Below are 25,218 nucleotides of genomic sequence, written 5' to 3'. Positions count from 1 at the left end.
CATAATAAAAAATTATTATAAAAAATGACAAAACACTGGAACCAGTAGACACCATCCATCGAAAGGAAGTCAGTTAAATAAATGAGGATATAACCACCAAAAAAAAACAAAAAACAAAAACCACCAGTAACTGCTCCCAAAGAAAAAGCTACACTAGAAATAAAAGGTTCCCAAACTATCCTGATTTGCTTTGGGGACTTTTTTTCCCTCCCTCAGTAAATATTCTGGATATATTTAGCCAATTATCCACTAAGTGAACAGCTAACCATGCATGCCAATTAGAAATTTACTGAATCAGTTCATGAACCTTCTAACATGATCTAAAATGCTATCTTCTCAGAGAAAAATCAAATGATTATAGAGGAAAAGTGGCAGAAGAAGGAACAAAAGAGAAAAGCTATTGGCTGGCAGTGTCTATTATCCCTACTTTTTGAAATGCCCTTTGTTCCTTCCTTGTTGCATAAAAAGAAGGAGATTTTGTTCACCGCCTGAGGCAGCCTGCTAGACAAATGGCCTCGCTGTATGAATGGCCTGCTTGAGCCCACATTATCCCACAGAGGTCTGCAGTTAGGCTGCGCATTGCTGGGCTGGCTGTCTCCTAGAAAGGGCTCCAGAAGAGGGACCATGTGAGCTCTACTACTTGTCTGTCTGTGTTTTTCTCAATAAGCTATTTTAACTCAAGATGTGCATATGTGCGTGTGCTCACTACCTTCTTCAAATGGCAACTAGCAACCACGAGAGGCACATTTCACTTGTCCCAGTGTGTTGTGTTTCCGGAAGGGGCAAAGTTCAACAGTGCCACCGTAAGGACAACGGCAGGTTTCTGATAGAGGTGAACTGAGACAGCTCTGGCTCCACTGAGATCCTCAGCCAAGGCTCCGGCCCTGATCCAGGGGAAGCCCCCTGTGCGCGCAGCAGGAGAGACGGACAGAAGGAGCAAATAACCCCATGACAGACATGTCTGTCCCTATAATCTCCCTGTATCTGCAGACAGACTACCCTTAAAAGGGGGCCACCTCTGGTGCGCATGACTGCTCTACTCCAAGGTCGTCACGAAAATCCGGTGTCAGGATGGAACCTCTGAGTTCCCACTGGGAGTGCTCAAAGATGGATGACCTCCAAAGAGGCTTTATCTGTGTGGACCCCACCTCTCCCAGAACAGTACATCACCCCTTCTCTGTTCTTGGGGAGGCGGCTCATGGCAGAACTAGTTAAGGCCACTTCCAGGGCTAGTGGCTCCATGAGAAAAACTATGGCTCCGAAGCGTTATTTCATTTAAGGAAGTACTACAGGACAAATGACCTACAGTTAGTAGATGTTGGTGGAAGAGCAAAGGACAAGAACGTGTGACGAGTCCAATGGTACCGTTACAGATCTGTACGGTGACAGATGGCAGCTACACTTGTGGTGAGCACGACACAATGTAGAGAGTTGTCAAACCACTATGTTGTACACTTGAACCTAATGTAACACTGTGTGTCGATTATACTTCAAAAAAACTAATTAAGTAAAGAAGTCACGGGGATGAAAAGCACAGCATAGGAAACACAGTCAATAGTGCTGTCATAACACACAGGGACGGATGGTGACTACCCTTATTGTAGTAAGCACTGAGTAATGTACAGAACTGTGCATTCCCCATGCGGTACACCTGAAAGTAATATAACACTGCCTGTCACCTATACTTCAATTAAAAAAATAAGTTCCAGAAGGAAACAATAGAGTGCATGAAAGATTATCCAAATTCCAAGAAATAAAGGCAGTGAAATTTAAAAAAAATTATAAGCAAGAAACATGTGACAGATCTCAAAGATGCTTTGTTTAACCCCTGGCCTACTGCTCAGACCAGCATTCAGGGCAGGATGTGGAGAAACACACGAGACGTCTCTCAAGGGATGCACTGGGTAAGTGCACTCTGCCGAGAGGTTAAGACAGTCCTATAGTTTTCTTCCACACAGCACGTGTCACCAGCAGTGGATAGGATGGTGCGGAGCTCTTTTCTCATGCCTCACACCTGAAAGGGGGAGTCAGGGGTCATGGTATAGGACAAGCTAGGGCAGCACAATGGAGAAGAGACCAACCAGGCTTGGGAGCAACACAGACTTGGCTTCAAATCCCAATTAAGACACTTATTAGTTGTATGACTTTGAGCAAGTGACTGCGTATCTCTGCGCTCCAGTTTTCCCCATCGCGTCCTTCAAGATTGATGACACCCACCTTGTGGGTTGGGAAGATTAACGGTAATAAAGCTCAAGTGCCTGGCACGTGAAAGATGCTAAAAATTGATAGCTAAGCAACTAACCAAAGCACAGTAGAGAATGTCCTGCACAGAATCTATCACACAAATTCCTGAGACCTCCTTCTTCATGCTTCTGGAGGGAAATGGACCATTTCATGCAATCTCACTCCTTGTGAAAGTCACACAGAACAATATCTTGACAGTGACCCGACCTAGTTTGGCAGGACTTTTTCTTCATGTGCCTTAAGTCAGTTCTCACTTTGTGATGCAGGTTTTATCATCCAGGGACTTAGGTCAACAGATACTTTGTGAGACGGGGTTTTGAGGTAGGAGGTCAGTTGGCCTGAGGGGATTAAGATCTGGCCTGCAGCGAAATCAACGTATACCAGCACAGTGAATGTATCCGAATTTTGATATGGCAGAGTGAAAAGCATTTTGACGAAGTCAAATTTGACTGAGAATCTGCCCTGTAAACAAGTTAAAGTTAAATCGGGCTGTTTCTCTTTTCTCTGAAGAACAAGGCACCTTTTAACTCTATTGTTTCTCCGACAACAGGCACGAGGTCCCTCCTGCTTACTGTATCCGGCGATCTGCCTCAGTAAGCCGATACTGGAGTAACTGGAGAACAAAATGGAAGGTATTTCTAGTTCAGCCTTGTTACGGGAAACAGTTTCCTGTAACTGAGAGACCATGGTCTTAGGAGTGAGACAGGCTGCATTTGAGTATTGGCTCTACCACTGCCCACTCGGGTGACAATGGACAAATTTATTTCACCTCTCTGACTCTTGGTTTCCTCAACCATAATATGGATGGAAAAAAAATACCTACTTGACTCTAAGGACTGTTGTAAGAATTAAGACAGTATTAGGTAAAATGCTTGGCACGTAGTAAATTCGGAGTAATTCTCAATTATTGTTTTAATTGTCATTTACCTTCAGCTAGAGAGTAGGGCTCCAAAAAATGATGAAAGAAAATTCACTGCTAATATCCAGACTTACTCTAAGTAACACCTAATCTTAGGGAACTGAGAAAATGCTCAGAGCAAGTCTTAATAACATTCCTGTCAATGGTGGCAATTTTATTGAGTTAAGAAAAAAATCAAGCAATTCAATCAGCTGTTTACTACTTAGAAATGACCTTTCCTCATTTCTACCATTACAGGTAAAAGAGCATCTCCCAACTTAAAGAAAGGAGATTAGGCAAGTAACCTGCCGATGTTGTTGTTGTTGTTTTTTAATCTAAGGACAGTTTTATTGCATTCAAACTGAATTTAGCTCTTCACTAATCACTCTACTCTTTTTTGTGTGTCCTAGGTGAAATCATCACCTTGAAGGTAAGGGCCATTTCACCTACTTCTTTCGAGTGCCGCCATACACCCAACTCTAGGCTCACAGAATTAACAAATACCTCCAGAGTCCCTTCCACTTATGACAACTCCTTTCCACAGCGTAGCTTGAGAATGGAGTGTGGACAGCATTGCCTGTCCTTTAAACCTAACATAGCTCTTCTGCCCTGAAATCACCATTACAATAAACTCGTGTAAGGCAAGAGGGTGAGCACCGAGCATACGGCATACGGCATACGGAGCAGCCATAGAGGGAAAAGGATATGGGCTTTAGAGGCCAGAAAAACCAGTTTCAAATCAAGTCCTGTCATTTATTAGGGAAGTGACTATACGGAGAAGCAGCTAAGGGGAACTGGGCTCTTTCCCCTCCTCTGTGGGGATCTGGTCTTCCAGCCAACGTACACTTGTTGCTTCCAAAGCTGGATGGGCTTGAAGGATGACCTGAAGCTGTTCCAAGAATATATATCTTAAAATAGCTGAGGCTAGTAAGTAGAAATATGCCAGCACATGGGTGCAAGCGGACATGTGATTGTGATGTGTTGGAGAGAGTGTGGATATCAGCTGTGAAGCAAGACAAGGGTAAGTGTTGATAAAATGCAGGATGTTATACTTCTTGTTCCGCACTTTCCCATGGGCATTATTCAAGCTGCGTATTCTGAAGCACACTAAGAAAGGCCACAGAGTATAACAAATGAACACAATCAGTGGAGTATACAGCGCTAGGGAGGATTCGGAAACACGGATAGCAATCAAAGTCTCCTGATCATGTCAAAGTCAGTTTCACGTACATGCTGCTGTCATGATTTTATGCTGCAGAAGCTGGTGATGTCTACTTGGTAAGAGGACAATGTCTCAACGACGACAGCCTCTGGTGCAACTCAGGGACAGACACTCAGGTCATGAGCAGTTTGAGCCAACTTTTGTGATCTCACCAAGAGCAGGAACAATCAAGCAAAGAAGTAATTGTACTTTTCTGGCATATTCATACATTCTTCTTCTCCCTCTCTTCTTCAGCTACACTCATACGTGGTCCTGAGAAACTCTCCCACCCACATTTGCAAGCTGAACCATAGTTTGAGAAGACACGTGTTGCAACAATTGCTTGCAAAAAAGGATGTTGGTCACAAGGTGGCAGATTACCACGCTCCTATGGAGAAGCCTGATTATTTTTCTAAAAGCACAGAGCGGCAAGGAGGCAAGGGAACTTCAGAAACGGGTGTGTGCCAATAATGAAGCAGCAGAAAGAGAAATCAAGGACTCGATCCCATATACAATTGCACCAAAAACCATCAGATACCTAGGAATAAACCCAACCAAAGAGGTAAAAGATTTGTACTCTGAAAACTAGAAAATACTGATGAAAGCAACTGAAGAAGACACAAAGAAATGGAAAAGACATTCCATGCTCATGGGGAAAAACAAATATTGTTAAAATGCCTTTACTACCCAAAGCAATCTACGCTTTTAATGCAATCCCTATCAAAATACCACCAGCATTTTTCACAGCGCTAAAACAAGCAATCCTAAAATTTGTATGGAAACACAAAAGAGCCTGAATAACCAAAGCAATCTTGAAAAAGAAAAGCAAAGCTGGAGGCATCAGAATTCCAGACTTCAAGTTATTACAAAGCTGTAGTGACCAAGACTGTATGGTTCTGGCACAAAAACAGACACACAGATCAATGGAACAGAATAGAGACTCCAGAAATGGACCCTCAGCTCTATGGTCAACTAAACTTTGACAAAGCAGGAAAGAAGATCCAATGAAAAAAGCCAGTCCCTTCAACAAATGGTGTTGGAAACACTGGACAACTACATGAAGAAGAATGAAACAGGACTACTTTCTTATACCATACACAAAAATAAACTCAAAATGGATGAAAGATCTCAATGTGAGACTGGAAACCACCAAAATCCTAGAGGAGAACACAGGCACCTCTTTGACCTCGGCCACGGCAACTTCTTACTAGATATGTCTTCCGAGGCAAAGGAGACAAAAGCAAAAATAAACTATTGGGAACTCATCAAAATAAAAGGCTTCTCACAGCAAAGGAAACAATCAACAGAAAGGAGCGTGTGTGAGCGCGCAAGCATGTGCGCGCACGCGTGCATGTTGAGAATGACGGCTACCTTACATGGCCACAAGTTCTAAAGGTCATATAAGTGCTGCCTGTCCAGCAGTGCCCTCTCATCACAGGGCACCTCCTAAAGAGGCCCATGCAATCAGCATGATAAGAATTCTGAATTGACAGTTGACATCACACACCAGACCTTATGCCAAGGTGATTTTTTCCTAAGGCAGCGATCCCAACCCTGTTAGCACATTAGAATCACCTGGGGAGCTTTTTAAACACTACCTCCGCCACGAGAGATTTTGCAGGGTTTTTGTTTGGACAAGTTATTGGTTAGCTGGTTGGTTTTGGTCTGATGTGGGGCTCCGGCATCAATATTATTCCACAGGTCCTCAGGTGATTCCAGTGTGCAGCCAGGGCTGAGAATCATCTAAGTAATCTAAAGCAGTGTCGCTCAAAGTACGGTCCACAGACTTAGTGCTGACCTGTGAATGCTGTCACTAAGCACACTTGTTTATTTCATCCCGCTGACGTCAGTGTTCACCGCAAGACAGCAATACTTTCTTGGGGAAGCAAGCAGTGCATTGATTTACATTCTTGCACAAGCTCCTTATCTTATCACTGACTTGTAACAAGTCATTTCAGACCCAGCACTGATCCGTGGAACCACACTTTGAGGAGCACTTCCCTAAAGACAGTGGGGGGGGGCAGAGAGATAAGGAACAACATCCATTTCCAAAGTGGATGACATTGTCAAAGCCCAGCTGTGATGCGGGATACACTGATGCTCCATGGGGCCAGCGTGGCGTTTCCCAAAGTGTATTTGTGGGACACTGATAGGTGTTATGAACAAAGAGCATTTGGTAGCTGGAAAATATTTACCACTGAATTGCCCGAAGTCAGATTCCTGATCCGTAAGGCTCCCCAAAACTTTTAATCTACTCTTATGAACTGAGACTCTCTAAGAGTGGTGTGGAGTTTGGGAAACATGCACTTGACCATAGAGTCTATCTTTTCACATAGATATGTGATCAATGTTTCATGAAACATACTGTGGAAAATATCGACCTGCTAATTATTTAAGAACATGCAAAAGAGAGTATAGTTAGTCCCCACATTCTCTTCAACCAGGCAAGCAACTTATCCTTTAAAACCAAAGACAGAGAGAAAAGTGGATCAGAGGCAACAGCAGATTCCTGTGTATCTACTGAATGCAGGGAGACGTCCATACATTAGGGTTGGGCTTGGTTTGGGGAAATAGCTGGAAGTCATTCAGGCTATGCCTTTTTGGACAAGGAACATAGCCTACCTGGGTCCTATCATGCTGGGTCAGAATGGCATCTTTTCTTAAGTGGTTTATCAACTGGCTGTGAAGAGAAACAAACAAACAAGAGGACTTGCTGAGATATCAGAGCCTCAGAAGCCAAATACTATCATAGTAACTACTATTACTCAGAAGTAATAGCTTTGAAGGGGGCAGTACCCATATGGATGGATGAGGTTTTCAAGAATCGGCACTTAGATTTTCACTTTTTTTTTTTAATCAAAATCACCACCATACACTGTCATTCATCCAATAGACCTTTCAGAGCATTTTCCCAGAGGAGTGTTATTTTAAACACAAAAAAACTTGAAATGGGTCATCAGCGTTGGCTTCATACACGAGAAATATCTGCCTTCGATATTAACCAAGGGAAACCTCAGGAAAATGTCACCGCCAGCTCGATGGAAACACCTAGGCTCAAGTAAGAAAGGAGACCCGTTGCTTTAAAAAGTGGATCGTATTTTCTAGGAACGAGTGGTTGTTCGTTTCTACTGTAAAGGCCAGCCTGGAGACCGAGTTGAGATGCATATAACTAAAAAGAGAATAATAAATGCCCATCCTGGCCGCCAATTGAATTACTGGCTGTTAAGTATACTTCCTTGATCAAATTATGAGTTTTCCAGAGAGTAGAAACTATCCCCCAAGTAGGATTTAATTTCGTTTGCTGCCATAGGTGGGAAATAGGACACAAGAGAGAATGTGCCACTACTAGTCTCCTAACGTTTTAGGACATAAGTCGTCTATTAAGAAATAGCCGACATGCAACAGAGAGGAACACATTTGAATACTTTCTGGGGAGAGGACAGTGTTTACTTGTTACTAATCACCAAGGCCTTCAGATTTCCGGCTTTAATTTGTTTTCAATTTGGACCAGTTTTAAAATCTTTCTTGTGACTCTGCAATGAAGCTGCCATTTGCTTCAATGAGCAAAGAAAACTCTCTGGTGTCGTTTTGCCATCCTTCAGGTAACACATCAAAGGCAAGGGGACCCTAAGTCATAGTTACTTTGAAATTAAAAGATTAAGAATAAAGTCTTTTATCTCTTCAGAGCCACCCAAACATATGGCTCCATGTTTTCCTAATAAAATAGGAATGAATAACCCTTCAGTTCTCATCCTCAAGGGGGCAGACATGGAACCCAGTCACGTGCTTTCTGAAAGTCAAGACATCTTCAAGGTGTCAAGCATCAGAGGTTGCTTCATTTTTATCAAACTATTAATTCAAATGGGTACTAGACCCATTTTTCTCAAAAGGCTCGTTATTATTCAAATGACGAAGACACACAACAGGAGACAACAAATTTAAAGAAGAAGTAGGGATGAAAATAAGGACATTTCCCTTCGCATGTTCCTCAATATTCTTCTACTTTCTTCCTCTCCTACCATTTGGGCGACTGGTGATATTCACAGGGATGTATTCTCTTTCGGGTGTAAAGAAAGCAAGGCAACATCAGAGTAACAGTCGTTGGCACTAGTTACAAATATGCCCCCTTAACATCTGCCACATAATTTTGCTTTCTTTCAGTTGGTCAACGCTGCCATACCTCACCACCACTCTGGAGCCCAGATTCTCTTCTCCTCCAACCAAAGTCACTATGGTTGGACGCCTCTCTGAATTAAAAGGTTACAGATGTCCTAAGGGAGATGGAATTTAAATCACATGAAAACAGGGCTGCAAGAAAAAGGCCAAATGCTTGATCAAAAGACGGTGAGTGACAAACCCCCAAGCTCTGTCATATTCTCCCGTATGATGTTATCTCCTTCAAATTTACTACTGTAATCAGGATTTTTAATCCTAGAAGCAAATGCTGGAAATCCACGATTTCTTTTTCTCCGTAGATCTTCAACAGTATCGACTTCCAAGCACGTATATCTTGGTGTAATGATTCCGAACAATCTTCGAACATCAGTAAAAGCCCGATGACTGGCTCTCAGATGTTACTCGAATCCAGCGATTTCATTTTGGCACACATGACAATGAAAGAAAAGAATCAAGCTACAAGGATTGTATTTTCTCTTTTCAAAAGGCTCCTGGAACAGTAAGAAGGAAGGTTCTGGTAACAGCCTCCACTCTCCATGTGGCTTTCTTATAACAAAGAGCGTTGCTGGTACTGGGCCACATTAGACTCTCAGATACTTGTATGTGCGTCTTCAGCCAAATTCCAGCACTCTCATAAGATTACATCATAAGTGGTTTTTATGGAAATTATCATATCACTGAAAATCACAAGCATTTGGAACAGATTAAAGAACTTATTTTGGAATTGGCTGCTCAGAAATAGAAACCTGCTTTTGGCGAAGTGTAATGTGGCTTTAGAGTATCCTGAAAAGCCAGTAGGATAGTTCCATCCTTCAATGTATTGTTTCACACGGCTTCTGAGGGCCCTGGACACGATACAAAAATACCTTTTGAAAGACAGGAGACTGTGAACTGTAAAGAAATGATCTGTAGCGAATCTCAGGCAGTCATGAGCTATGGGGATAATCTGGCCCGCACAAAGACATCACCGATAAAATGAAACACCAAGACTTTGTCTCTAATAATAAAAAAACAGTTGGTCGATTTTTATCAATTCAGTAAGAAGAAAATTAATTGCCACTTTATCATAATACCCATAAAAGCTCTTTGACCTAATTTCAACATTTCTAAAACTTACCCAATTCAAACTTTTATTTTCCTCCCAAATTTCAATGCAGTTTTCGTTTTTCACTTGAGGTTACGTAAGAACCACCTCATTAGAAGAGGTCATCCTGTCCATTGCCTTCACATGAAGTGGAACTGGTAGGCATCCACGGCCAAGGTCAGTTAAGGTCTCGTACTTTGGCCCAGAAACCACAAGAGGAAATCTCTTCAAAAATGCTTCACATGAGAATAAAATGTTTCCAAGTGTGGATATAGTTTAGAATTAAGATTCTATTTGTAATCAAGAGGCCTTTTATTTCTACTAATTAGCAATAACACGTTACAGCAATTGTAAGAGAAAATGAAAGACTGTACTTTGCAGCATTTAAAAACCGGGTCGCCAGAATGACCACTGAACCCTTCCAAACCCGCGGTTACTTCACTGCCTGGAAATGACGAGCTTTGGTATCATACGTGAAGTAAGCATGTTAATTTCTCGGCACAGTTTCCTTATTTATCCTAGATCTCTTCCACAGCACCACTGCTTTTGCCCTGTCTAGGGTCTTCTGGACCCTGCTAATTTGTACAGAGATCAAGTGTTTTCATTTCAAGGTCTGGTTTTGCCATTAACTTCTGGAGTCTTGTATGAAGGGGGGACAGTAAAATTGTAAGCAGTATTATTCAAATGGCATTCCAGAAAGCCTGTAATGAGTCTAATACTATTTACGAATAATCCATAGGAGCAAGGAGGGAAATATTAGCTTCACTATTCCAGAGGACCTGGAAGGAGAGCGAGATAAGGAAAATCTTCAATCTGAAAGAAGACAATGCCCATCATCAAAGCGTCCAAGGGAAAGGATGACAGTCACATTAAGCATGATGGCAGCCACTCAACATGTGGATGAAATGACAGATTAAAAACTATCCAAACTTTGTATAAGGAGTTTTACCGCTACCCATCCTCTAAAGAATTCTTCATATCTGAAAACATTTCTAACAGTATACACAGTATGCTCCAGGTGATATTTTGAAAATCCACAGATCCTGGTAAAATTGTACGTAATAAGAAAAGGGATGGGGGCTTAAATTTAGGTTATTCAACTGTATTTTTCTTAAATCTGAGTACTGTTAAAATAATTTGAAGTAACTTTCTAGACTGATTGCTCGACTGAATTTAACCAGGTGTTTCTTAAATTGCTTCTTTCTCTTCCTGTAACCAAATTTGGTTTTCTACGCTTATGTGCAAGTAGAAAAACAGTACAGTATCTGTATCACATACATTTAATTATGTTATATATGTTTAATATATATGACTATATAATAAATGGTATATAGCTATCACACAGATACTGGTTTTATGTGTGTTTGTGTGTGTGTGTGTATTTGCAAGTATAAGTAATTTTAGAGAAAAGAAAGCAGAAAATATTGGAATGCATTATAAATAGTTAAATAATTGTCGCTAGTTGAAAGTTTTAGGTCAAGTTGGTATCCTCTCTACCAAACCACCAAAAGATCCATTTCACTCACTGTAAAGGGTCACCATCTCCATCTCCAGATGAGTTAAGTGTTGACATCAGAACTCATCCCCAAATTAGACAGCTTGGATACCAAAGCGTGGGTAGAAACAAATGCAAATATTCTATTCTATTGCTGAAATATACATGAACATAGAAAAATGTACGCTTCTCCTTTTCTGCCAATGAACATTTAAAATTCTATTTGGAAGTGAGGAGAAGGGGGACTTAGAGATGTAAAAAACTGATTCCACAACTATGGACCAGAGTCAATTTGGAGTTGTTTTCTTACGCACCAAACTTTACACAGAACACGGTGGCAGTTCTTTCTAGGTCAGAAAGACAGTTGTAAGGCAGACACCCATCATGTTGCAAAAGGGCGACTCGAAATAGGAACAAAGTCGCTTTTAGAAATCACCCCAGAGCCATTTATGCACAAGTCTACACCAACTGCCCAAGGACAGGGGCATTTTGTCACTTCCAGTGTCATTCACTGGGAAACCGCATAACCAGTACTTGATGCGGAGGGAACCCAGGCTGCTCTACAGTAAGTACTTAGCATACACAGTAGGCTTCTCAAATGTCTCTTTGGAAGTTGAAACGTACACAAATGGCAAAGAGCTGACCACATCTTGTGATGTGAAAATGTCCCTGTTTGATATATGCAAAAAAGTGGGGATAACGTTCGAAGACTCTAGACAGACAAGGTACTTTAGAGAGAGATTTGTAGCGGGGATTTTAGAGATAGATAGATTTGTAGCATGGATGGCGATGAACACGCTATTGACCTCAGTTTAAGTACCGGCAAGTGGAATTTTTCAAACCTGTACTTGAGCTGCAAAGAAAAACAAACGACTCATGGTTTCCTTGAGGCATGCATTTGACTATGGCAAAGTGCAACTGGGCGTGCATTACACGGGGCATCAGGGCCTGCTTCAGCCGACTAAGGAGGTCATGAGCATTCTTCAAGCACAATGCAGAAGCTTTATGGAGCGGAGGAGAGTCAGAGAATTTGGAACCATCTTCTCATTCTGTCACTTTAGAAGTGTCATTCCTCAGCCGACTGCTGTTTCAGGAATGCAAGGTGATGGGAACAGACTTGGCCAGATGTCGGCTACAGGAGCAAGCAACTTGAGCAGCCAAAATGGGGCAATGTAAGGACAGCAGCTGAACCAGGTTCAGCTGCGAGAAGCAGGAGGCGGCTGCGCGCCGTGCCGGGGATGACTGTATTATACAGTGTTCCATCTGAGCCTGCATAACACATTCACCGGCGAGCCAGGGGCCTCCTAACTCCGTCCCGGGCCGAACAACACACAGCACACCAGACGGGCAATGCACAGTCAAAAAGAAAGAGAAAGAAAGAAGAACGAGAGAAAACAAGCAAAAACACGCGTCCGTTGTGCACAAACCTTCGGGCTCTGTGTTTTCTTTGTGGTGTACTTGCTTCAGCGGGCAGCAGAAGATTTCGTGACACTTAGCACGAAAGGGGGACTCTTTTTTCTTTAATTCCGCAGATTGGATGGAATCTTGCCGTAACATAATGTATTCCTGTGTGCCAGGGGGGGCGTCATCCAGAACTGTGGTCACCACATAACAAAATGAACTCAAGTTAGAGCTTCAGGAAAGCAGCGAGCGTCTCAAATCACATCTACTCCCAGGGAAGACTAAAGAAACAACATTCCTAAGAAAAGTTGCAAAGAAAAACATTTACTAGCTTGCTGATGTTATTTTTAGGGGCTGATGTTAAAATAATAAAGCCCTGGGAATAGCTTACTCAACTCCATATACCTCTGTTGTTAGCATAACGAAAATTTAAGGGCGTGAAACTGTGCTACAAGTACAATGAAACATTTTAATACCAATAACCATACTGTATCTAAATGAACACCGAGTAGCACTCACACGTTTCAATTTCAGATACAATGGAGATTTTGCAGGTTGAACCAGCTGAGGTCCACCACTTAGCGATGTATTTAGTTGAGGTTTCTTTCCATGGTCAGCTCCCCGGAGAACCTGACTTTAGTGACTTTAGCCCATCATATACCCAGTCAGACAGAAGATTCAAGGGTGCTGCTCTTTAATCTTTGATTTTCAAAGAGAACTGGGGCTGTTGCAGATATTCTTCAGATATTCAGGACCCCTTAATGAGGACAAGAAAGTCTACTTGCGAGCCTCCCAATCAACACCGGACCTGGATCAAAGACCTACCTTGTTGAACAGTGGGAGAGCAGGACCTGGTTCACCAAATTTGGCCTTAGATAGATACCAAGCCCCTCTCAGCTCACCTTTTCTTTCCAGACCCTTTCTGCATTTCCTAAGCAAGATTGTGAACACCTAGCATTTTCTCCCTGAAAAAACATGGGGTCTGATTTTAAAGGGTCCCCAATGCAACATTCTTCAGCCTGAAAACCACCCACCAAGCCGGGCGGGGTGGGGGGGGCGTGCAAATTCGATCTGCACTGGCAGAAACAGGGAACTGACCCCAGAATGGATTTTTTTTTCCTCTTTCACACCCTTCCCAATGAGGCCATTCCATTTTGCCAGGAGTGAGTCAGTGCCTCTAAAGCTGTGATTAATGGCATGCTGACTCATCCTACTCCCCCAAACGCATACACTTAGCATGCATCTAGAAGGAGCGATACCACCAGCAACCTTCTTATCGGGAGAATAACGCTATGATGTTTGCAAAATATAAACAGCTTCTGGTTGAAATTTGGCGGGACCTGGAGCTTCTGTGTTTGGCAAAACATTCCCAGCTCATTGGCTGGGATGTTAATGACCTTTAAGAACTTTCTTTCATGTTGGGGTAAAAAAAAATGATAGAAAAACCAACAAAACTTTTAAATTAGCATTATGAGTTTAGAACAAGTTTTTGATAGATGGCTTGTATGTGGAATTGTTGTCTTCCTTTATAAGTCATTAAATTATGCAAGAAGGTGATGAATATTTTCGTCAGCTCTCTATTTTCGACTAGCATTCGGCAGCAGTAATCAAAAATATTATATAGGCACACCATCACAGTTTTTCCTGGCAGAGAGTCCCCTTCATCTACAAGGAATGTGACTATAACTCCATAGAATCTCATTGTGAAATGCACATCGTTGCTAGCAACAGCTGCTATTCAAAACATTTGCAACCATTTCCTGCTATGAGCAGAGAGTTAGGATAATACAGACACTTATCAAATTCCAACATCACAGCTGAAGACCAATTCTGGTTTTACCACCCAAAATATTTAAAGAAAACCTCCCAAACTTGGAACTCTTTAAAAAAAGAAACTCCCGTGATTATCTAGAAGCTAAGAAATTCCATTTTCACGCACTGTGTATAAGAAACATATTTTAAGACGAAAGGACAATTGGAAGATTAAGAAGAAAAGAACAACTTTTTGATAACACATAGGGAACCTGTCATTCAGAAGCACACGATAAACATCAGGAAACTGTCTTCCACTCTCGTTTTTCAATACCAACAATGACGTCACAAATGGGCATTTCTGGAGATTAATGGCAGACTGAAGCTAATAGCCTTCTGCTGACTCTCCAGCCATCAGCTTTTCCCAGCTGGTCATTAATTCCCAGAAAATGCCTTGCACTGCCATCATTATTGTTTAATTAGATACAACTGGTTATCTGTAACATACAACAAAATTCTAATAGGAGTGACATGCTGACCGATACGAGAACCAGCCCCCAAATTCATCATGATGGGGAAAGCATGAAGGTCACAAAAGTACAGGATAATTGCTTTCCACAAAATTCTCTCGCCTGTTCTTTCCTCAAATTGAATTCAGCAAGCGCAAAAGGTGCCAAGATGAGAGCATTTAAGGAGCCATGTGAGTAATAACCACAGGCATAGAACATTTCCTTGGAAATCGTGAACATCTGGGAGTTAATGGCTCAGCTTTGGGTCTCAGGCTGTCTCTACTCAATGCCCCAAACATCAGTCAGTTCAGGCAAAACAGAAGGAAAGCCAATATATCCATAGCTTGGTGTCACACTGACACAAGAGCTAGAAACACTGTGGACTTCTTAACCAGAAGTGACATCGTATGGGCAACACCTCACTCGGGTCTGTGGAAGTTCTGAACTTGAGGATATTCTACGTCAACAATTAAAACTGTTATATCAAATCAATTTATTCCCAGGGCTCCCTCAGCCAGAACAGTGGCTCTATGTGCAATGGCAGCAACAGGACTGGCAGGGCACTTCCCACAGGACCCCAGCACTAGGGCAGGTGGGCACCTTAATTCTACTTCTCTACAAAAGGGATGAGGATGCAAAGCTTTCAAGGAGTATTCGCTCTATAAAAGGGAGAGGAGGCTTGTAAAGCAGCCAGCTCATCAAAACAGGAAAAGGAATGGGATTCTTCTTTCCCTGGCTTAGTCCAACGTTTTCTGCCATTTTTCTCCTTCTAGTGCATTCCCTTCTTGCACGTGACCTCTATCCTCTGAAAACCGCTCCTCCTTCTGTTCATTTGAGCCATTTGTCCACATTGATGCAATGACTTCTGCTGCCCTCCCCAACAATAGATTTATCCAATCTCGGAGAGAGACCAACGACTCCAGTGATCAGGGAGATAACGATTTACACGAAGCCTCCTCCAGTTTCAGAGGCTCGACTTGACTCTTCAAGACAAATAAGATGGTAAGAGTGGCTCGTGGTTGACATCTGGGCCGTGAGGCCCCATGCTTTGAGGAAGGTTGCTGAGCCCCGTGACGACGGCTACTGAGGGGTAGGCCTCTGCTGGGAAATTGCACCCACATAGTCAGTGCCCTTGGCCTTGATCACCCAGCCCACCTCCTCAGGACTGCAAAGTCCCACAGGAGTGGTCAAGAGTTGGGAGAAGACAAGTGCACACATGCAAATCCACACATCCAGACACGCGGACACTGGCAGGTGGCATACTCAGACACGCAGGTGACAAGAGTAAGTGACTTTCGGGGGGGTGATTGTTTTGGGCACAATTTATGAAATAACTGGGGCCTGTTATAAAAGGTGGTCTACTGACTAACCATTTAGGTGGGCAAGCCTGCATTAAGAACTGATTTCTCAACGGCAGCACTGGATTGGCCCTGAACCATCCCTACTCTCCTCTGGGTCTCTCAGCAATCCCCAAGATCAAAGACAGGGGTGGGGGGGCAGTTATGGCAAGGGAAGAGGGGTTAAGTCTAAGCCTGATGACTTGGCCTAAGCTACTCATGTTCACAGAGATACAGTATTCCCTTTTCCAACTAGACATAGAGAAAGCAATGGTCTAGAGCAAAACTTAGTCACTTGATCCCAATGTGATGTACCTTTTAAATGTGTTTTTAATTAATGAAGTTAACATTTATCCCAATTTTTAAAAAAGATCCAGTTGTTTTACTCTGTAACTTTTACCGATAAATATAACAGTGGCTACATAAAAGAGCTAGGCCAATATTTAGTAGTATCACAAACAGCACAACATCATCCTCCATGTCATCTCAAACAAAATTTCTTCACAGATTATTAAATGCAACCCCTTTGTCTTAAAACATAAGGAAAATAAAGCTCAGGAAGGGGACGTACCTTGACAAGTCACAGAGTTATTGGAAAAGCCCAGCCTGGAAGCCAGGATTCCAGTGTGTTTACCAGCAAATCTAGAGTAAGACTGCTTTGTACGAACACTGTATATTAAAAAGGGATTGGGCTCTTCAGTACAACTTAGCTTAAAAGATTACCCCTGCCCCCAACAAAGTTTTCTTTCTTCATTCAAAGATGGAAAAGCAACCAGACAGCTTAGGAAACTATTTGGACAATGCCACTTAGGCACCTGCCCCCTCACCAGGTCACTGTGATTCGCAAGGTTTGCTGGCTTCAAGCTGGAAGCAGTTAACAAGCCCTCAATTATTTGATGATGCTGTTTTTTGCTTTCAAATGAACTCTTCACAGAGATGACTCAACATACTTAATTAATGATACATGATTTTAAATCAAAGCGAATCTGAGATCACCAGGGCAACGGAAATGAAATGATTGGAACTACCAATCAAAGTTATTAGACATATGTTAGTGACTCCAAGAAGCAAATACATAAAAACACCTATGAATCAGAAAAATACACACATTATGAAATGTCCTCACATAATGAGACAAAAGTGAGAAGAAAATTGAGTAATTGGAGCAATGACTCTTCCATGTCACCGAGCACCTGTCATGCTGAAAAGTACATTCAACCACAGGATGAGTTACCCCAAGACCTCCGTTTTGCCTTCCAGCTAAATGTCTATTACTTATCTGTATATGATATTTAAGCTTGACTGCCACAGTGAATACGATCAAGATGGCAGGTTTACGCGTAAATGAGTAAGTTAAGTGATTCACTTAACAGAATCAAATACTGTTATGATCAACATAAAAACAACTTTAAAATACTTCTAGAAATTTCAGTTACCTTCTTCTTTGAAACCTTCCCCATCTCCATTCAGCCCCCTCAGCCATGATTAGGACTGCCTCTAAATGTTGTTTGTTCCGGCTGTTTTGTTCTTTTCACAGTAGAATGAAATGAGGACTCTATCATGGTGGCTTCTTTTCACAGTAGAATGAAATGCGGACTCTATCATGGTGGCTTCCCGCCTCAGTTCCATCAATGCCTCTCTTCTTCTTACTCTACACTAGATTCTTCCATTAGTATCTAGAATATGGTAGGCTTTTTCCTGCCTGAGGGCCTTATACTTGCTGTTCACTATGACTCCCCCTTTATGTCCTTCTAGGTTCTCCTTAAATGTCACCTCCTCAGACATGTCTTCTCAGCTACCTTAGGTAGGTCTGTACTTGTCACAACGGTAGTTTTTAAATGCATGTATCTCATCTCATCCTCCCCACAAGAACAGAAGCTCTCCCAAGCAGGAACATTCTTTGTCCCACTTATCACCCTATAGCTTTTTGGTTATCATTATAGGCTTTTATTGAAAGGTTAGGTTGATAATTATTTTCATATATATGTCTTTCCTCCATAACTTGAATGTAAGCTCCCAGAGGGCGAGAACCACGTCTTTTGGTACCATCTTTGCTTTCCCTAATGGCCCACAATGCTTTGCACATGGTAGCTTTGCATACAGAAGGTCACTCCCTTCTACGGATCATCAAGCCTACTCCGAGAGCATGTGCTAAGAAGAAGGGGTCATAAACGGAAGGGGTTCAGCACATTGGCTGGCTGCTGGCAGGCACACAGTGGTAGCTGCTGTGGAAGAAATGCTGTCCCGGATGGCAAGGACGCTGTTGATCAGTCAGGAAACCAGGATCCCCCACTCTGACTCACCACCGACCCTCTAGGTGACCTTTGGAATGCCGCTTCACCTCTGAGCCTCAGTCTTCCCATTTCAAAAATAAGTGATGGCTACTAGGCCAAAGTTTCTCAACACTGGCACTTTCGACATTTGGGGCTAGATAATTCTTCGTTTTGAGAGGCTGTGTTCTGTGCACCAAAGGGTGTTTAGCAGCACCCCTGGCCTCTACCTCACTAGGGGCCAGGAGCATCCCCCCACCTCCGGGCAAACTGTGACATCCAAAACTGTCTCCAGATATTGCCAAATATCCCTCCCTAGCAGGATGAAGGCAAAATCACCTTAGCTGAGAATCGCTGGACTTAATGATGGGTAAAGCCTCTCTGGTTTAGAAAGCTCTTTGTAAAGAATAAGCACCAATCCTGGAAGTCCCTCTGTGACCCTTTGAGATGCCCAGCATCCTGCAAGGACTCAGCTAGTCCATTTGGGGAATGAAAACTACCCCACACAGTCCGGACCAGAAAGAGAGGAAAATACACCGGGGAGCATGCCAATCACCCAGGCAACGGAAAGCCTTTGACTGGCGAGATGGAAAGCACTGCTGCTACACATCAGTGGGGTCATTACTCAGCCTAGGGCAAAGGCTTTGTCCCGTGAATGATGACACTGGGCAGCACCCATGGCAAGCATCCTCAGGCACCTGCTGTGAATAACAGGTGGTGCCCAGCCAACCAAAGACCTGGCTCAGGTGGGGATGAGACGTAAGGATAGGAGGCTGGGGAACCCTCTCTGACCTTATCCAGGGAGCTTTCTTGAAGCCTGGCCTTCCCATCTTATAAAGGCCCAAGTCACCAGGGAGGAGGCAGAAACAAGTCCGTTAACAAGAAAAGTGGCAGCTTCCACCAGCAGAGCAGAGTGTGCTTTCAGAGGTCCTGCGTCCCTGCATGAATGACCTGTATTTTATCCCTGCTGCAATTTCGAGCGTGTGAGAGAGAAATCGCAAGACCACAGAGAAATACATTCCACCGAAGAACACTAGGTCTTGCTGGCCATCTCAATGGTCCAATCAGAAGAGTTGACGCCAGCCTGTTACTTGCACGTTTTCCAGCTTTACGTCATTGCATCCCCCTGCCATGCACCCTGCTCAAGTCCCAGCCAAGCCGAAGCATCTATCATACTCACCTAGAAGGCTTGTGGAGACAGATGGCTGGGCCCCCTCCCTCAGAGTTTCTGATTGAGGTGGTCGGGGCTGGAGCGTGAGTATTGGCATCTCTACCAAGTTCCTAAGTGCTGCGGCTGCTGGGCAAGGATCACATGAGGAGAGCGACAGCCCCAGCTGTTCGTTCTGCCTCTCCCAGCCAGCCGCATTCTCCTCGGCCCAGGGCAAACACAGTCTAAACCAGTGGTTCTCAGCTGTGGTGGAACATTAGCATGACCGGGGGAACTCTGAAAAAGCAAGATACCCATGGTGCCCCACCAGATCAATTAAACCAGAATCTCTGGGCTGGGGCCAGAGCACTGGTAGGCTTCCAAGCTCCTCAGCTGATTCAAGGGCACAGCTAGGGCTGAGAAGGACTATGTTAAGCCTTTCTGCACTACCCCCAGTGGAAAGTCCTCTTTCCTCCTTGGAGGGCAGGCTCTGGCCCCCAGTCATCTTACTATTTCCATTTCTTTCCACATCTCACTCAGCCCAGCGTTGCCATATACAAAATTGCACAGCAGTCCAGACCTCCACATGGCAGCCTCATTCCAGCCTGAGCAGCTACAATGGTGTGACCACAGCTCTACCATCGCATTAATCCACCCCTGCCTTCTGTTCTCATGATTCTTTCAAAATGCCCTCTCACCAGCCAGTTGTGTTGAATTGAGTCAAACCAAGGTCTATCCTATTAACACCTATCAAGGTCAATGTCTTGGGCTGGTGAGAACCTGTGCTGCTGGTGTGAAGCCAGCCCACGATGCTTCATCTTGCTACCCTGGTCCTTCTCATCAGCTCCACATCCTCAGGGTCCACACAGCTATTTCAAACGTTACATATGCTACAGTCTGAACCACAGTACAGTCTAATAAGCTCACAGTCACAAAACAAAACGGTGCCAAGAATTCATCAGGAACTTTATTGGTGATTGGCTAAATATGCTGGCCCTTCTTTCGTGACAACACACAATACAGGATTTGGGCTCCATTTCCCAGAAACTGCTACCTTGAACCCTGTAATTCAGAATCATCTGCGGAGCTTTTATAAAACGCTCGCCTCTAGAGATTCCCATGCAATTGGTCTCATAGTGGGGTATGGGTCTTGGTAGTCCTTAAAAAGCTTCTCAGGTGTTTCCACTAAGGCGCAGCTAGGATGGCAAAACAATGTGTCTAATTGAGGGAACGAGAGAAAAATTCACGCCGCAAGTGTAAGCACGATTAACTGCAAAGATGTTTTCCTGAGCAAAGAAGGAAGAGCTCCAAAGAAACGAGCACTTTCAAGTGCTAGACCCCTTAATTAAGTAAGGGAAACAAATGGATCTCTCCAGGAGAAGGTTTTGAAAGCCTTAGGGAATTTGGTAGGGTGTACTGGCAAAGGCCTTACGATCAATCTGTCCTGGTTTCGAATCCCGTAAGTGGTCTCCACAGCGTGGCCCTGGGCTTAGTTTCTTCACCCATAAAATGGAATGACAGCTGCTGTTAAAGGACAGCCCCAAACCAGCAGCACAGATATCACACAGGAGCTTGTCAGAAATGCAGGCTCTGAGGCTCTTCAAGTCCAAACCAAGAGAATCAGAATCTATCTTTTCAGAACATTCTGAGGTGACCGTTGGGCACCTTGAAGTATAGACTCGCCTAGAACAGTGGTTGGTGCACAGTGGGGACTCTGTCTGGGTTCATTCCCTTCTCTCCCGAGGCCAAACAACAATTTGGGCAGCGCTTCAATGTATATTCGTGGCAACCCTGCCACGGGACAGAGGAAAGAGCTCCAGACTTGGGAGACCCCTGCCACGTCTTCCATGACCTTGAGCATGTCCGTTTCCATCTTTTATAGATGACCAAACTGAATCACAGTGTTCAACAGCGCTGTTTTAAGAATTAAAAGAGATGACATGGGTGGAAGCAGCCAGCACAACGCCTAGCTCTTGACAGGTACTCCATATGCACAAAGTACTCCCTGAGTATTGACTGAGGCTGAATCCAAGTTAACACGGAGTGCCTTTCCCAAGCACAACATGTCAACCACCTACATTCTTGCTGATCTCCACAAGGCTTCACATAACCTCCATTTTAGTTTTCTAACCAAAGTAGGGGAATTGGCCCACAGGAGAAAAAAGATGGCTGTACCGTTCACAGAGCAGTAAACTGACTGACAAATGTATTTCTTCCGGAATGACATTGGCATTTCTTGAAAATATTTAACTGTAACTGGCTTCATTGAAACATTGTATTTGGCCTCACTCATTTTGTTTTTAATGCAAAGTGCTTCTGGCCACAGTGTCTTAAAGACTGAAACTCTAGGGGCGCCTGGGTGGCTCAGGCAGTTGAACGTCCATCTCCTGGTATCAGCTCAGGTCATGATCTCCCAGTGTGGGAGCGAGCCCCACGTCAGCCTCTGCGCTCAGTGTGGAGTCCGCTTCAGATTCGTTCTCCCTCTCCCTCTCAAATAAATAAAATCTTAAAAAAAGAAAAGACTGAAACTCTAGGCAGCCTATAACTCCAGGCACCGCTTTTGAATCAAATTCTGCTTCTCCCTCCATGTACAAGGAGGGAGGCAAGGGCACCATTCAGTAAGTGGCCTTTCTCTTCAGATACAATAAGCTAGAGGGACGGTTCCCACGTAACTCACTGCCTGATGCATGTTTGTTCCAGCCAGCCTTGCTGTGTATGTGTGTGTGTGTGTATGTGTCTGTCTGTCTGAAGCTTTGCTTTTCATGCCTTTGCGTTTAATAACTGTTAGTACAGGTGCTCAGATTAGGCTCACAAAATGGTGTCATGGCGACTCATGGCAACAGCCTGAAATCTTCTCAGCCTTTGATCTTAAGACCTTTCTTGGGCAACACCACAGGCTAAATTGCTATAGAAAGCCTATTTTCTCCTAAAAATCATTTCCATTTTTAGAGCATTAAATCTCAGAGGACTGGGGTTTCCTCACCAATATACTAGAGAGCACATTCGCAAGCACCACACCCACGTCCTCCTAGAAAACGCGCTCCGTGACACCATACTTCTTCACATGGCATGCTTGAAGAGTCCTGCCCTACTCATTGTCATTATTTCCCTCACACTCTTATTTCATGTTTTGAAAGCTAATCTCTGATGTAAACCTCATGGTTGCTCCAAGTCACCAGGGATGTCTTTAGAGCCCAGGAAACCCCACTTTACAGGCTCTGTTGACAGCCAGGAATTCCTTGGTCTTAGTAATTATAACTGGAAAGCATTATTGTAATGCTGCTTACAAATTATGACTGGGGGGGCGCCTGGGTGGCGCAGTCGTTAAGCGTCTGCCTTCGGCTCAGGGCGTGATCCCGGCGTTCTGGGATCGAGCCCCACATCAGGCTTCTCTGCTGGGAGCCTGCTTCTTCCTCTCCCACTCCCCCTGCTTGTGTTCCCTCTCTCGCTGGCTGTCTCTCTCTGTCAAATAAATAAATAAAATCTTTAAAAAAAATTATGACTGGGAGAGTGATGAATGCCATCAAACTCACCTCGACCGTTCCCTATATACCCCAAAAGGTATCTAAGTAGCAAACTCATTGTACTTTCTTAGGAAATAGTACCCTTACTTTCAAGCAAAGAGGGTTCCCTTATTTCCCCTTCTTGCTAGTGTTCTGTGGTCATATATGCTTCTATCACCTATTGGCGTTCCTTCCACCGACATGACACGGATGAAAGTTCACTCAAGTCCATTAGCAGCCCGTCACGACTGACCCTTTGGCAGGAACCATAAAGCAAGTACCAACCTATGGGCTGATCTATAAAAACCATTTCTCAGAAACAATAAAAAATGCGTATGTCATCATGGCTGCGTGCTACCTGGCAGTTTACGAAACGTGGCTGCGCCAGTGATTTGGGAAACAGTAAAGGAGAAAGAAGGCCCAGGAACAGAGGGAGGAGAGGGCTCCTCCAACTGATCAAGATGTGAGTCCTGGCAGGTCTCGTTTCATTTAAAATATGCACTGGTTACATCTTTCTCTCCCTAGTTAGTTGCAAACCCGCAAACCGTACTCAAGCTCATCAAAGGGCAAGCTCAAATGGTCCTCAACGTCTCCAGGAAATGCAATTCTCACCTACATGCTGCAGAAGAATTCTTACCCCTTACATAGTTACAAGAGGCACATTTTCAGCTAATGGGAAGCATTACAACTAAGTTCACAATTACAATAGCTGAGATCCAGAAAATAATTCGAGAAGAGCAACGTTCCAATTCAATGAGCGCTTTTCTTTGCACTCATGCCTGCCACAGTTTCTAACTCCCCATTCAGTAAATAGAGCTGGTGTTTCTTCTCAGGAGGGCTGTCCCTGCAGGAATTACAGATGGGAGAAGATATTGTGCCAGGTTAGAACCCACTCGAAATTTGTTTGAGAGGAATTTCGAAGCACATGGTATTTGAGTTTGTTTACTCTTGGCAGCATTTCTGTTTAAAGAAAAAGGCATTACAATTATTTTAAAAGCCTCAAGCCATCAAATGTCCTTAAAATAGCATTTAATGATTTAGGTGTAAATGAATCATAAACACTTATATTAAACTTCCTCCTCGTTCCCTACAAACCCAGCTGGTTAAGTAAGGTTTTAACGAAAGAGCACCCAGCCTGCCTCATCCTTTTCAAGGTAAGGTCATCGGAGGTGGGCTCCAAGCTGGGTCTGGTGCTCACGTTTAAAACATTAGGAGTACTCACATAGTATTTTTTAAAGGAGTAAAATAGGGTGCCTGATGTCTACTATGCACTTTCTCGTATCATTTCTAATATCGAAAACAACCCCATGAAACAAGTATCCTTATTGTCCCCACTCAGCAGAGAGGAAACTCAATGTCAGAGAAGTTAAGGAACATGTCCAGAAAAACCCAGCTATCAAGATGCAGAGTGGGATTCGAACCCAGGGCCTCATGTCTCTACAGCCTATATTCTTACTCACAATACCATATCTGCTCATTTGTACATCTGGTAGGCAGGATAATGGCCCCTGAAAGATGTCCACATCCTAATCCCTGGAATCCGTGCCTCTGTTACCTTAAGGCAACAATGTACTTAAGGTTGCTAAGCAGTTGACCCTTAGATGAAGGTAAGCCTAGATTATCCGGGTGGTTCCAGTGTAATCACATGAGCTCTTAAAATCAAAAGAGGGAGGCAGAAGAGTGGGGCAGAGAAATGATAAAGAAGAAGAGGTAGGACAGAATAAAAGTATGAGAGGACCGAACCTACTGTTGCTGGCTTTTAATACCGAGGAAGATGGCCATGAGCTAAAAAACCCATGTAGCGTGTAGAAGCTGGGAAAGGCTCTCGGCTGGCAGCTAGCAAGGACACAGGGATCGCCATGCTGCCAGCAACTGACCTCTGCTAACCCGAGAGAGCAAGGGGGACAGATCTCCTCCAGACCCTCCAGAAAGGAATGCAGCCGCACCAAGACCTTACTTTGGGCCCACTGAGATGTGTGTCTGCCTTCTGACCTACGGAATTACATGATAAAAACCTTACATTGCTTAAGCCATAATATGTCATGGCGGAGACAGAAAACTAATACAATATCCAAACTTTAATGCCGAACACCTAACTCAGGTTTACAGCTCATAAGCCCTTCTACAGTTATTTAAATAACAGTAATCAAATATTACATATGGAACTGACGTATCTTTATCTTCAGCCTGAGAAGGAAACG

The 25,218-nt window shown here is 43.6% G+C and overlaps 1 protein-coding gene across 7 annotated transcripts in view; it reads right to left on the bottom strand.

Annotated features, from left to right (window-relative positions):
- The window catches only part of FGF13 (fibroblast growth factor 13), a 490,290-nt gene that overhangs the window by 181,740 nt on the left and 283,332 nt on the right, over positions 1–25,218 (bottom strand). For 4 of the 7 annotated variants that reach the window (XM_048213361.2, XM_044392441.3, XM_026479740.4 and 1 more), the window contains one exon: positions 12,526–12,693. The exons of the other annotated variants lie outside the window; for them this stretch is intronic. In XM_048213361.2, coding sequence (XP_048069318.1) covers positions 12,526–12,693 — 168 coding nt within the window. The remainder of the gene's footprint in view (positions 1–12,525; positions 12,694–25,218) is intronic. 7 annotated transcript variants of the gene reach the window in all.

Source organism: Ursus arctos, chromosome X, assembly GCF_023065955.2.
Source record: "Ursus arctos isolate Adak ecotype North America chromosome X, UrsArc2.0, whole genome shotgun sequence".
Taxonomy (NCBI): Eukaryota; Metazoa; Chordata; class Mammalia; order Carnivora; family Ursidae; genus Ursus; species Ursus arctos.
This window is presented reverse-complemented; position numbering and strand designations above follow the sequence as displayed.